At 30.3% G+C, this 14,316-nt stretch overlaps 1 protein-coding gene across 1 annotated transcript in view; it reads left to right on the top strand.

The window, feature by feature from the left end:
* LOC105619939 (voltage-dependent calcium channel type A subunit alpha-1) overlaps positions 1 to 14,316 on the top strand; it is a 129,239-nt gene that overhangs the window by 86,800 nt on the left and 28,123 nt on the right. Inside the window, exons 11-18 of the mRNA XM_012201452.1 lie at positions 2,116 to 2,328; positions 2,996 to 3,423; positions 3,813 to 4,114; positions 4,465 to 4,581; positions 4,897 to 5,466; positions 5,731 to 6,076; positions 6,507 to 6,671; positions 12,389 to 12,499. Coding sequence (XP_012056842.1) covers positions 2,116 to 2,328; positions 2,996 to 3,423; positions 3,813 to 4,114; positions 4,465 to 4,581; positions 4,897 to 5,466; positions 5,731 to 6,076; positions 6,507 to 6,671; positions 12,389 to 12,499 — 2,252 coding nt within the window. The remainder of the gene's footprint in view (positions 1 to 2,115; positions 2,329 to 2,995; positions 3,424 to 3,812; positions 4,115 to 4,464; positions 4,582 to 4,896; positions 5,467 to 5,730; positions 6,077 to 6,506; positions 6,672 to 12,388; positions 12,500 to 14,316) is intronic.

Genomic DNA, 14,316 nt, shown 5'->3' with positions numbered 1-14,316 from the left:
GTATGATTTTTTATATGTGCCAGAATAAAAATATAAAATATTTCCTCACCTATTGATATTACCACTTTAATATGCAGAATAATTAAAGGAATCATATTGTGTAAAAAAATTATATAATTCCATTTAAAAAAGTGGAGGTAACATTCATACCTTTTTGATGCCTCTACCTAAAAACAACCAACATGAGCAAAATACATACGCCTCAAAACTCTTCCACTTTCATTTGAAACATTTTTTTATATCATTGAAAATAAGCGAGATATTTCAGATGATCGATTTGGACCATCCTGTATACGAGATGTCCCGTAAGTTTTTGCGAAGCGCTTTTGCATAGAGCGGATTAAACTCTATCGAATCAAAAAATCCTCTACCATTTTATAATTTTTGTAATAGTTAACGAGATATTAATTATTACAAATTATTGAATATTGATCTTCAATAATTTTTTACTCAATCAACTTTACAAAAAAACTACAAGAGACAATCATTACTCATTAATTTTTTTCTCATAGAACTTTAAGAATTATTTAAGAATTTTTTTATCAACTTTTAGTATTGAATTTTTTTATTTTTACCAACATAAAAAATACTTTAATTAAAAATTAAAGGTATTAAAAAATTTTTGAAAAAATTCTGAAAAAATTTTCAGAACTTTATGAGAAGAAAATAAATAATTTTTGTCTCTCGCTATTTTTTTGTAAAGTTGTTAGTATTCGAAAAAATTATTGAAAACTAATATTCAGCGATTTTTAGTAATTAATATTTCATTGCAAAATGGTAAAGGACTTTTTAACTCAGTTTAGTCTATTGCATTATCTACATTACCCTCTCTATCTACACAAAAGCGCTTGGCAAAAACTTACGAGATACCCTGTATATATAATATATAATTATTTTTCAAAGATTAAAAATCATTCTTTTTTCTATCATTCTGAATTTCTAATTTTTCAATACACAAAAGATTTTTTTATGTTAATAATTATATTGGGTCATCCGGAAAGTTCGTGCCGATGTTGAAGGAAAATTGAAACGCAGAAAATTTAAATTTTAATATACATTTATTAAATTATATAGATTAATCGGCACGAACTTTCCGGACAATCCAACAGCATATAAGAATCTTTTTCTTTTCATGAAAAGATGAATTTTGATAAACAATTGATAATATAATGTTATATATTAAGTGCCAATGTTTCCGGCGGAAATATTTCTACACTGTTTAGGTGTACTATGTGATGGTGGAATACTGTAATTAATATTTTTATTATTCACTTATATACGGTTATAATTTTAGTTAAAGCTAACAGAACAGTAGAATATTTAGTATTGTCAAACGAGAAACTGAATCTCCTGAATAGTGTACGAATCCCATCCTATAGAATTTGATAGATGGGCTAATTTCAGCCTGTGTTCACACATAGTAATAATAGTAATAAATAGCCACAATATATACACATCGTATAACAGTAATTGCTTGGTAGAATAATTTAGTATAGAACTTTGTGTGTTTATTTTTATATCTATTTTTTTGTTGAATCAGAAATAAATAGAATTTTCTAATTCTTCTAATTGATACATAATTCTAGAAGTATTTGATTTCTTTTTCTAACCGTGAAGACTCCAAAACACAAAATGCATAAACATAGCATAAGGTTGTGTGCATAAGGTTCTAGATGACTAATGAGCATATTATGTAAGTCAATATGACAACCTTATAGTGGATACTTATTAGTCCAGATGGTTTTATGCTATGCTATGCTTATATATTTTGTGTAGGAATCCCTAATATATGCGATTTATCCTCAAAACTTTCACAAGAATGTCATTATGCATAATGTTCAAAAACTTCAAAAGATTTTAATATAGACTATCATATTTTAGATCATATAATTTGAATTTTTTATTTATATTATAGTCGCAGAAAATAGCTTAGCAAGTAGTACGAAACGTGAAGATGTAGACATAGTGTAAAACAATTTTAAAGTAAAAGGAAAATTATATAATTTACATCAAAATAAAAATACATACGATATTCAATTTGACAATCGACCAGTCTAAAATATGTTTTAAATGTATTAATAATTTTATACTGAAGAAGTATTTTAAATTTTGTAGGATTCTCGAGAGCCTCCTACTTTAAATCGAAGGTGAAGAAGCAGGGCACGTGTCTACAATTCTGGCGAGCTGAGAAAAGGTTCAGATTTTGGATACGTAATTCCGTCAAGTCGCAACAGTTCTATTGGTTCGTCATCGTTCTTGTGTTCTTTAACACCGTCTGCGTGGCCGTCGAGCATTACAATCAGCCAAAATGGCTCACCGATTTCCTCTGTGAGTTTTCCAAAATTTTATCACTCTATTAATTATCACTCTATTAATTAATTTCATCACTCTATTTAATGTAAAAATACATATCACACCTAATATGTAAAAATTTGATTTAGAAAACTAACTTATACTAAACGATATTTTGTCAGTCAATCCTAGTAAAAAATTCTTTTCAATTTTTATACGAATTGGAACATTTTTCAGAAATACTCAAAAATATTTGGAAAGTTTACATCTCTCTCTCAGAATTTTTCATACAAGTGAATTCTAAAATATTCTGAAAATCCCATAATTTTTAGAAAGTATTTTAAAATTTTTTAGATTTTATAACATTTCATCAGAAATTATATTTACAAAAAATCTTAAAAATCTTACGATATTTTATGATTAACACAAATGAAAATTTCTGAGAAAAAAATATAGATTTTCTGAGAAATGTTCCAATATAAAAACTGTGAGAGTTAGAAAATTATAGAGAAATTATATAGAAAAATTATATAGAAATTCTGAAAAATTATATGAAAAATTCTGAGAAAAATTTTCACCTGGAAATCTATTAAGATTTGAGGGATTTCAGCGAAAACTTATTGTATCTAAAGGTTGTATCTAAGGCTCAAGTTCTTCAAGAACTAAAAAGTCCCAGTTTAATTCAATTTTTTATTATTTGCAGACTTCGCAGAGTTTGTGTTCCTGGGCCTCTTCATGATGGAGATGTTCATAAAAGTCTACGCGCTCGGTCCTCGCGCATACTTCGAATCGAGCTTTAATCGCTTCGACTGCATCGTCATCTCGGCCTCGATTTTCGAGGTGATCTGGTCCGAGTTGAAGTCTGGCTCTTTCGGCCTCTCCGTCCTACGTGCTCTTAGACTCCTGAGAATTTTTAAGGTCACCAAATACTGGAAGAGCCTGAGGAACCTCGTGATATCGCTGCTAAGTTCCATGCGCAGCATCGTTTCCCTTCTCTTCCTGCTCTTCCTCTTCATCCTCATATTCGCGCTGCTCGGTATGCAGCTATTCGGTGGCCAATTCAACTTCGACGATGGCACGCCGCCCACTAACTTTAACACCTTTCCCATCGCACTACTCACTGTCTTCCAAGTGAGTACAATCAATTGTTATTACGATTTTTATTTGTTGTTGTAAATGAGTTATAATCTTTCTAGTTCGATCTTTTAACAAGTATGACTTAATTCTATTGCATTATATATTAGTTGTTCCAAATGTCTAAAAGATAAAGCGAGAAAAGTATTCGTTTCATAATCTCGCTTTGAAAGATAGAGGATACATGTAATTCGTATACTTTATAATATAAATAAACATTAATAGATACATGGTGAAAGTATAGTTTTTGTATTTTAAATGCAGTGGAAATTGTGTATCTAATAATAAATACATACAATATTATTCAATGAATGATAAAAAATTAGATGTTTCTTGAACTAAAAAATATTCGATTAATGTAATAATTGATAATGATTATAATACAGATCCTGACTGGAGAAGACTGGAACGAAGTGATGTACAAGGGTATCGAGTCGCAGGGCATGGCCCATTCGCTTTACTTCATCGTGCTGGTGCTCTTCGGCAACTACACCCTGCTGAACGTCTTCTTGGCTATCGCCGTTGACAATCTCGCGAACGCGCAAGAACTAAGCGCTGCCGAGGAAGAGCAGCAGGAGGAGGATAAGGAGAAACAGCTACAGGAACTCGAGAAGGAGATCGAGTCACTACAGAGACCCGCGGACGCACCGAGAGTGGAAATCTGCCCTCCAAGTCCAACGCAGAATTTGTAAGTTTTTTCTTTTTGTTATTTTTATAAAAATTTTTGTCTTTTCTTGACGTTTCGTACTTGTAGAAAATAATATTTTTTAAATAAGATTTTTGTGAGGTAGAATAGAAAATTTCACAGAATCTTTGATATATAAATGTTGTGACTTTGTGCATATTTTAATTGCAAAACTGTTTTAACAAAGTGATTATTAATTATTCATAATAAAATAAAGTTAATAATTATTAATAATTATTTGTAATTATATTATTTAATGAAAAATTGATAATTACGTAATATAGATTAAAAAATGTAAAACACAATATTGACGGAGAGCCACAAAGTGGAGAACGACGTCTCGTCTTTTCTAGCAGAGACGGAAGAATTGAAACCCAGACGTCCGAAGAGAAGAGGCAGGATGAAGACGACACGGGACCAAAACCAATGCTGCCATACTCCTCCATGTTTATACTGTCCCCTACGAATCCGTAAGTGTTGATGATAATAATAATAATAATAATAATAATAATAATAATAATAATAATAATAATAATCTGATCGCTCGGAAATTCTTCCCAAGAATATTAAACACCGTAATAAATTACAATGTTATTAAATAAAATTGTATGACACTTACACATAAATTAAAAAGCGCAGCAGACACCTGATCTTTTATCTATCGTATTAATTGTCTATTATTTATTTGATATTTTCTAATGTATTTTAATATTGTATTGCATATACTATTTTTTTATTTTAAAAACGAGATTATTCGTCGAAATAATGGAATAACCTGTTTGCAGCATAAGAAGAGGTGCCCATTGGGTCGTGAACCTTCGATACTTCGATTTCTTCATAATGGTGGTGATATCGTTGTCGAGTATCGCGCTGGCCGCCGAGGATCCTGTTTCAGAGAATGCGCCAAGAAACAAGATCCTCAACTATTTCGATTACGCGTTTACCGGCGTCTTTACCATCGAAATGGTGCTGAAAATCATCGATCTTGGTATCATACTGCACCCAGGCTCATATCTGCGCGAGTTCTGGAACATTATGGACGCGGTCGTAGTGATATGTGCTATGGTGTCAATCGCCTTTGACATACTCGGTAGCTCCTCTACGGCCAGCCAGAACCTTTCGACCATCAAATCGCTCCGAGTGCTGCGAGTACTCAGGCCGCTTAAGACAATAAAGCGCGTGCCGAAGCTCAAGGCGGTGTTTGACTGCGTGGTGAACAGTCTCAAGAATGTCATTAACATTCTCATAGTGTATATATTATTTCAATTCATATTCGCCGTAATTGCGGTGCAGTTGTTCAACGGTAAATTCTTCCACTGCACTGACGAGAGCAAGTATACGCAAGAGGATTGCAAGTAAGTATACTATTTGAGGATATTATTCGATTTTCTTGCTTCTTATCAACAGAAGCATTTCGGAGAGAATACACATAAATATATTAGTGCGTTTAACAATAATTAAAGCTAGAACACTTGATTTTAATAAGTAAGCAAATAAATATATTTTTAAAAGAAAATGAATCTGAAACTAAAAAAAAAGTTCTTTGTTTCATACTTATTCTCAAATTACATTTTTACAAGTGTCAGTAGAAATGGAGACTAATTTTGTTTTCGCGACAGTGGTCATTTCTTCGTTTTCGAGGAGGGTAATATGCTACCGGAGCTCAAGCCACGGAAGTGGCAATCCCAGTCCTTTCACTACGACAACGTGATGGTGGCCATGTTAACGTTGTTCGCTGTCCAGACCGGCGAAGGCTGGCCACAGATCTTGCAAAATTCGATGGCGGCCACATACGAGGACCAGGGCCCTATCCAGAACTTTCGTATCGAAATGTCCATTTTCTACATCGTCTATTTCATCGTCTTTCCATTCTTCTTCGTCAACATCTTCGTGGCCTTGATTATCATCACGTTCCAGGAGCAAGGAGAAGCTGAACTGCAGGACGGTGAAATTGATAAAAATCAGGTAATTTCTCATGCCTGTTTTTTCATTTGAATTAATTTTACGTGCACTTTATTAACTGTCTTTTGAATGAAAAAGATAAATTAAAAGAAATATAAAGTCATTCTTCATGCGTCTTTAAATTTAGTTTTACTCAAAATGAAAAATGTATTAATATATAGAATTATTATATATAATTATTATAATATTATATTATTGAATTATTATATATAATTATTATAAATTAAATAATTGTTTCTATATATGAACAATTTAAATATATAAATATTCTTTCATGTGTATTAATTTTTGTTGGCTCTTTAATCTTTTTTTTTATTTTAATTTTTATCTTTGTCACATTTAGACAATATATATATATATATATATGTTACATGATATTTTTTTTAGCATAGACATTAATGCAGACATTGATAATTCTGTGTTAATCTTTCAGAAGTCATGTATAGACTTTACAATACAAGCTCGTCCGCTCGAGAGGTATATGCCGAAGGAGCGGAATAGCGTTAAGTACAAAATCTGGAGGATAGTTGTATCTACGCCATTTGAATATTTTATCATGATACTCATCGTATTGAACACGATATTACTTATGATGAAGGTAAGTGTCACGATCTCTCTCTTGCATTGCAATTTCTTTAGAGAGATTCATTAATCAGTTTTTCCCCCATTAGGAAACGCGAATAACGAAAAAAATTAAGTGTTTTGAAATACGAACCTTTTTATGCAAGTAATCGAAAACAAAACTTATACGTTAAGATTTATAAGAATTTTTTCGAGTATAATAAAAGCAACTCAAAAGGATTTTTATAAACTTCATGGCCAGTTTTGTTTTCGATTTCTCATATCATGGTTCCATATTAAAAGAGGCATAAGTTCAAATTATTATTCTTTTTTTAAAATGCATAAACAAGAAAAAGTATTCTTTATTTTCTTTATTTGAAATCAGGACAAAATATTTCTCAGCCAGAGAAAAATATTTTTCTTAAGGATATATAATCTCTATAAAGTGACTAAAATTAGAAATTTATACTTTCTGTATATAAAAGTAAATACTGATTTACAACACATTTAGCAATATAATTTTATAGTTTAAATGAAAATTTTTCTCATTTTATCTTAATTAATTTTTTGAAAAGATGTTTACTTTATATTAAAATAATTTTTAATTTAGATTCTAAATCGCTGCCAAAGTTTTTGTATTACTTTCAAATACAATATAGAAAAATGTATAATTTCATTATAATTTTTCTATTTTGTTAAAAAAATACGTGTAATCCTTAAGAAAGAAATAATTCATTTAACATATTTTTTTTACTTAAAAATAAGCTTATGCCTTAATTCTGGTATTGCGATGTATCGCTCGTTTATCTTTGCGTCCTGCGATACTTATCGTTTCCAGTTTAATATCCGTGCATTTTCTTGACATAAGACCCATTAGGTCTATCGGCAACTTTAACCAATCGACAAACAATCTCATCTTTTGTTAATATAACGAAGATGCGCGAGATCATAAATGAGAATATGTCGCGTCCAAGTAGAGTACGTAATATCGAAAGACTGTACCATATCTATGTATTACGTTATATACTTACGAGGACATTGTTGTTCTTGCCTGCTGACCTTTTCTGATCGTTTTCTCTGTATAACTGTATCACCCTTGTATTTTATCAATACGTGTACACAGCTATGTCGAATTTCATCTTATCCCGTTTCCCGAAACTCTTTCAGCAAAATTTCTTTTTCTCGAATGGCATAATGTCTGTTTTGCTTCGTTTTTACTTTGTTTTCAGAATTCTAAAAATATTTTTTTTCTAATAATTGACGAATGACTATATATAGTATTTATCTTTTAACAATAATTATTATGCGATGAACTTAGAGTTTTATTTCGTTGTTATTTATATTTCGCGTTATTTATATTTAATTAGAACTTCATAATACTTGATGAATTACAAATATAAATTAATGATTTCTTAATATTCAAAATATTAAATAATTTTTTATGGATTATTTGTTATTAAAATGTTTGTTATTAAAGAGTTGTGATTATTCTATTTCAATATTACATAGGAAATATTACATCACAGTGCATTTAAAGAAATAGAATTAGTAGATAACTTTTTAACAAATTTTATTATAAATTATTGTGTAATTTTTACAGTTTAATTTTTATTTACAACAGTTCTTACAATAGATTTTATTTATTTGCAATATGTATTCCCTTATCTCTTAATATCTTGAAGATTAATAAAAAAAAATTTCTTTTTATTTGATTATTTTGCTTTAATTTCACCGTATATTCTTATATTTTTTTTTTCTTTACCTCAGAATCGATTTCTGTTTGATCCTTCATTCCAATTGCATGGTTACTGCTATGTCCTCGTCTTCGAAATAGACTTATTCTCGGAACGTGCGAAGAGGGAACACGTTTTCGTGTATCAGTAATCCCTACAACATGTATAGACACTAACACAACGTGCGTTCGGCTCATGCATTTACCTTGCTAATACCATGTTTTAACTGGTAATGGAGTGAAGCATTGCACCTTAACTCGTCCTGGCTTGATACTGATTTAGAAAATTAAGGTGCCAAAAGATTGCGCCTTTTTTGGCATCTATAAGCCCTGCACGTGAGAATCCACGTGTTGTTCTTGGAAAAGCACTCCTGCTCGTAAGCTATCTGATTCTTCCTTTTCAATGTCTCTCTCTCGGAAAATATTATAATAATAATTTTTTTTAAAAACTTATTAAATTGAAAATTTAATGTATAGTTAAAATGGTAAATTAACTTAATGTTTTTTTTTATATACTTAAGATCAAGTAATTAAATTTTTAGCTGAATAAAAGTAATTATATTATTAACAGCAGTTGTGTTAATTTATAATAATTTTTATAATATAAAGAAAGTAGTATATTTATTAATTTTTAATAACAAAAATAATGTAACTTTTTCAAAATTTTGCAATGATTAAATAATTGTTAAGAAACTAAAATTTTTTTTTAAATTTAATAATTAATAGTTATAAAAAAATTTTGTCCTATTTCTATTGTTTATTTCATTTAATAACAATGGTTGAATAAATTTGAATGTTAACTCGAGCTATAAATCAAGAATTTATTCTTTGAATTTTATTAGTTGTTCAACTTAATAATTAGATATTATTATCACAAATTACGCTACCTTTTTTGCGAGAGTTTTCTTTAATTTGATTTACTCTCAAATTCTAATGCACTATAATTCTTAATGCCCTATTTATTTAGAATTACTAGTTATTAGAATAAAAGAAATGTAAATTTATGAGAGAGAATTAATCGGATTCGTGCACGCTTTCAGTCTGAGCCGAATCCTGTATTCTATTGTGAGTTTTTTCGTTTGCTTTCCAATTCCAATGACTCGTACAGTTGAACGCACGAGATGAATATCAATCCTCGTTTCTCTGTCTCTCTTAAATGAGATCACGGCCTGAGCCTGAAATTAGAACCACCGAATTAGAAACATTCACATATACATACAGGCTAATTCGAATCCATATGCAACGCCCGATTATATGATTTGTGATCGGACCAGTTTGCCTGAAAAAAACACAGAATGTGTTCAGATTACTTGCACACACACTGCACCTGGTCTTGAGAGCACATATCAAATGAAACATTATTAACATGTTTACGTTGCTCAACACATATGCACATAAGCGAGGAGACAGTAATATTTTGTTCTGGTGATAACGCTCTGCGTATTTTCGAAATTTTTTTAAAGAAAATTCGTGAAAGAAAAAGTAATATTAAATTAATAAAAGTAGAATTATGTATATAATATTTTATATGAAAATATGTTGTCCCTTGTGATTGGAAATAATTAATAGATACAATATTTTGTGGTTTATAATTAATTGAAATTTTTATCTCTAAAATCTGATTGCACGAACATTACTTTGACTATGAACTTTAAAACTCTCTCTCTGTCTCTCTCTTTCGCTTTAAAACGAGACAGAGAGAGTTTTAAATCTTGCTTAAAATCAAAGTAACAATGGTGCAATCGGGTCTAAATGATGTTTTACTTTGAAGTCACAAAATTAATCTCTCTCAGATATAATAATTAATAATATATAATGCATTAATAATATATTTACTTATTACTATATGAAATATGATCTAATGCAAATTAACCAGTTCGGTATTTGGATTATAATTAATTGTCTTCTCGTTCGACATGGTCATACGATATATGTATATATGGATATACATATAGAGTGTCCACTTGCACTTCTCACACATGTGCAAAACTGTGTGTTGCATGCTGACTGTCGCCAAAACAGATTGCTCAAACTAACAACTGAACAAGATAGCAACAACATTAGATACATCTGCTGAATGTGTTTTACAGTGACAAGAAACACATTGCACAGAACGCGCGTTTGCACGTTTCACCCTCTCCTCTTCCCTCATACAGAAAAGAAAGATTGTAGAGATATAAGCACTCCGAAAAGTGAAGTTTTGTAATTCCTGACGATCCCTTCGTTAAATGAACTGCACTTTTCGTTCCGGAAATCCATTTACTTTAAGTATCTTTGTTCGATTGTATTTTACGTTTTCTTCGATCATTTTTCTGTTTTTCTCTCTCTTTCCTTCTTTTTTTCAGACTTTATCAGTTCTGCGTCTAGTTTCTTCAGACACTGATTCGTATATCCCAACCTACGGTCCACAATTCCATAAAAAACAATGACAGAAAGAGGATTTATTTCTTTATAATTGATTTAATGATAAACTTAAATTTCACTTAACACTTGCATTAAATGTTTCATGTTTTAATTTAATTTACAATTAGATTTAATTTTTATCTCACAAGCAAAATGTAAGTAAAATGTAATGTTGTTTAAATTTGTATACCTATATTTAATTCTGATTGGTATTTGCTCCGAAATTTCTTTAATTAGTATTTGAGGGTCTAGTGCATTTTAAATTGCTGTACCTTTGCTTAAGATTAATTGAATGGTTTTTTTTATTTGGAGGTTAAAATCTAGGAATAAGATTATGTAATTTAAAGTTATGTAAGGTTTGCAATAAACAATTTTTTACAACGTATTTAAAAAAAATATCTGGATCCACTGGATCCCTTCTTCGTCGCTGTAATTTTTAAAATATATAACATGGAAAAAATCTTGTTTTGAAACTTCTTGTGTTATATTAAACGATTTTTTTCTTGTCATTGGGTCTGATAGAGTCCATCATTTAAAAATTCCCCATATACAATCCATTGATCCAGAATTCCAGAAGATCAGTCATTAATTATTCTAGTATACGCCTGATCTCTCTTATAGTTCAATTAAATAAATACATATATAAAAAGTGTAGATTACGGTACTAATTAATCATGTACACATAATTAACATATGCACCACACTTGTCGAAAGATGAATTGATATCGCAGGAATGTAAGAGAACAAACGTTTCATTTAATATACACGCATACCGATTAGGCTTGTACACGTATAAGTTTCGACAACGTTAAGAAAATATCTCCCTCCCCACATTCTACGAATATATAGGCGTACATTACTACGTTTTTACATATACGTAACTTTTCATGTATCTCTCGCACTTTATCTTTCACTTCGTACGTATATACGACTAAACTGTGTACCAATTCGTGACACCTAAAAGCTGACACATAACATGACCCGCGAATCATTTTCGAGCAGAACGCGATTTATTTAAAATTTTATTATATAATTTTTTATTCTTACCTCGACAAACTTTATTTTGGCATTATTTGACATTATTCTGTATTTGATGCAATTTCTACAGCGCTATGCGAAAACAGCATGAAAAGTGATAATGCTCCAGCAAGATTAATTCTGCGTAAAAGATTACAGATCGTATAATTTCTTTTATACGTATAATTACGTTTTATATAAATTATTTGAGTTTTTAAACACTAATTGTAAGTTGATTCTATTGATCATGGTTGGAAATTTCAACAGGAGAAATTACTAAATGAATTTTATTTAATATATTTGACGGTTTCAAAATGACGGTTTCATCATTTTGTTTTTAAGACAATAATTAATCTTGCTGGTGCGGTTATCTCGTTTTACAATATATGTTGTGCAGCACAGAATGTTCATGTATCGGTGCACAGAATTTCGTAAAAAAAAAAGGAAAGAGCCACTTCTTTTTTCCTTACAATGTTCAAAGGAAGGAAGAAGATTATGTCGAAAGAAAGCAAAGAAAAAAAGCGAGACACGCGATTAAAGCTTGTACGTACGTACGTATGTCTGTCTGTCCGGCTGTGTGTTTGTCAGTGTATGCATTGCAGTTCCATCGGCAAAGCGATTCGTACAAGAACACGCTGAAGTACATGAACATGTGCTTCACGGGGATGTTCACTGTCGAGTGCATACTGAAGATCGCAGCATTCGGCGTGAAGGTAGGCTCATACCGCCAAACATCCCTCTCTCATCGAACTCAATATATTCTAAGTAAAGCGAGATTTAATTCGAAACTCTCGCAAAGTCGAGTGAAAAGTGGCTTCTCGTGATTGTTCCTCCCAAAATTGGAAGCCTGAAGAAATCCAAGAATCTTTCGCTGCTCGAAAGAATTGACATATTATCGAGATAATTAATAAACATTGAAATAATTTGGCGTCGAACATATTTTGTATACATATCGTTAATTTATCAATAAAAATCAGAAAAAATTAGAAAAAAATTCTTAAAATTCAAAGTGATAAAATTGCTGTAACAATTTTAGTAACAATAGAATGTGAAGGAACATCACGAGACAGTTACTTTTTGCGTCGCCCGGTAAGTGCCGCTTGTTAGAAGATAATTAGAAGAGGTTCTTCATGAGTACCGATGTAGCAATATGACTTATCGGAACACTTTCGGTACTCCGGAGACATCCATATATATATATTCTATTTCACGCGTGTATATTTCTATAAGTATATAGAATATACTATTTAGTGAACTTTCTGTGCGCAGGGCTGAACAAGTGCTAGATGCTGTCGGAGTAGTTGTAGCGTTTCCATTTCTCGATATACCTTCGTACAAATATATAGATATGTATCTCGATAGAACTAGAATGGTATTTTTCGTGCTCCTCTGTGCAAGGATTAGTTGCAAGATCTAGATAGAAAGATTTTTTTATCATTACTCATACTTGTTGTTCTGTACTTGAGATAGTATCAATGAAGTCTACAAGTACTTTAGTATGCAAAATGCTCAGCTCTGTACACGTGATCGAGCTTCAGGACAATCTGGGAAGACTCAAGATTTAAATACAACACAATCTTTTTTATTTTTACTTCCAAATTTGAATTTCTTTCTTGGTAAAATTTGGTAGATTGAAAAAATACAATATTTTCATCAGCTTTCAAGTCATCTGCTTTTGAACTATATTATTTATTTAGTAAATTTTACACTTTTTTTTCACTGTGGCTATTACTGTGAAACTTTCACTTTAATATAAAGATCATAGTTGATCAGACACAATCAATATAATTGAATCAGAATTGTATTATTTCATTTTCCAGAAAAAAAATTTTAGATATGAAATATAATACATTTATTACTCATACGTTAAATGCTACAATCAAAGATGACAAAAATCTTCTCAGATTTCCTACATTCATAATTACACTGAATATAGTAATAACGGGATTAAATCATTAATTGTAAATTTAGTATTGCATTTTTTATTTCTGTTAATTTTTGTGTTTTTATAATATTAACTCTTTTTTTATCCCGTTATCACAGTAAGCTAATTACACAAACTTTATAAAATACTGAAAAAAATTCAAACTACAATCGAATATTTGCAAAAGATAGATATCTATCGATTGTTCATACATATACACACGCGCACACATGCACACACAAATATTCGATTGTAATATTAAATGTTCAAGTCTCTGTGAAAATGTAATATTTCATATTATTTTTATTACAGTTACGTTTTGTATCTGATAAAAGATGTGTAATCAAGCTTATAATAGTATTCATAAATGCGCTCTTAAAATTTATAATTTAATATACACTTACATAGAAAGTTAACAGTTACACTTACAAATACACAGATATAAAAATTCATACATCATACACCTTCATATAGCACTCATGAATATACTTCAACATGACGAATTGAAAACATAAATCTTACATCGGATTATTTTCAGTTTTATCTTTCTTGCTTTTTCTATCTATTTCTTCTTAATTCTCTCTCTCTTCTCTCTCTCTCTCTCTC

This window comes from Atta cephalotes (genome assembly GCF_000143395.1).
Source record: "Atta cephalotes unplaced genomic scaffold scaffold00023, whole genome shotgun sequence".
NCBI lineage: Eukaryota > Metazoa > Arthropoda > Insecta > Hymenoptera > Formicidae > Atta > Atta cephalotes.
Note: the sequence above shows the minus strand (reverse complement) of the source record. Positions and strands in the feature narration are given on the sequence as shown.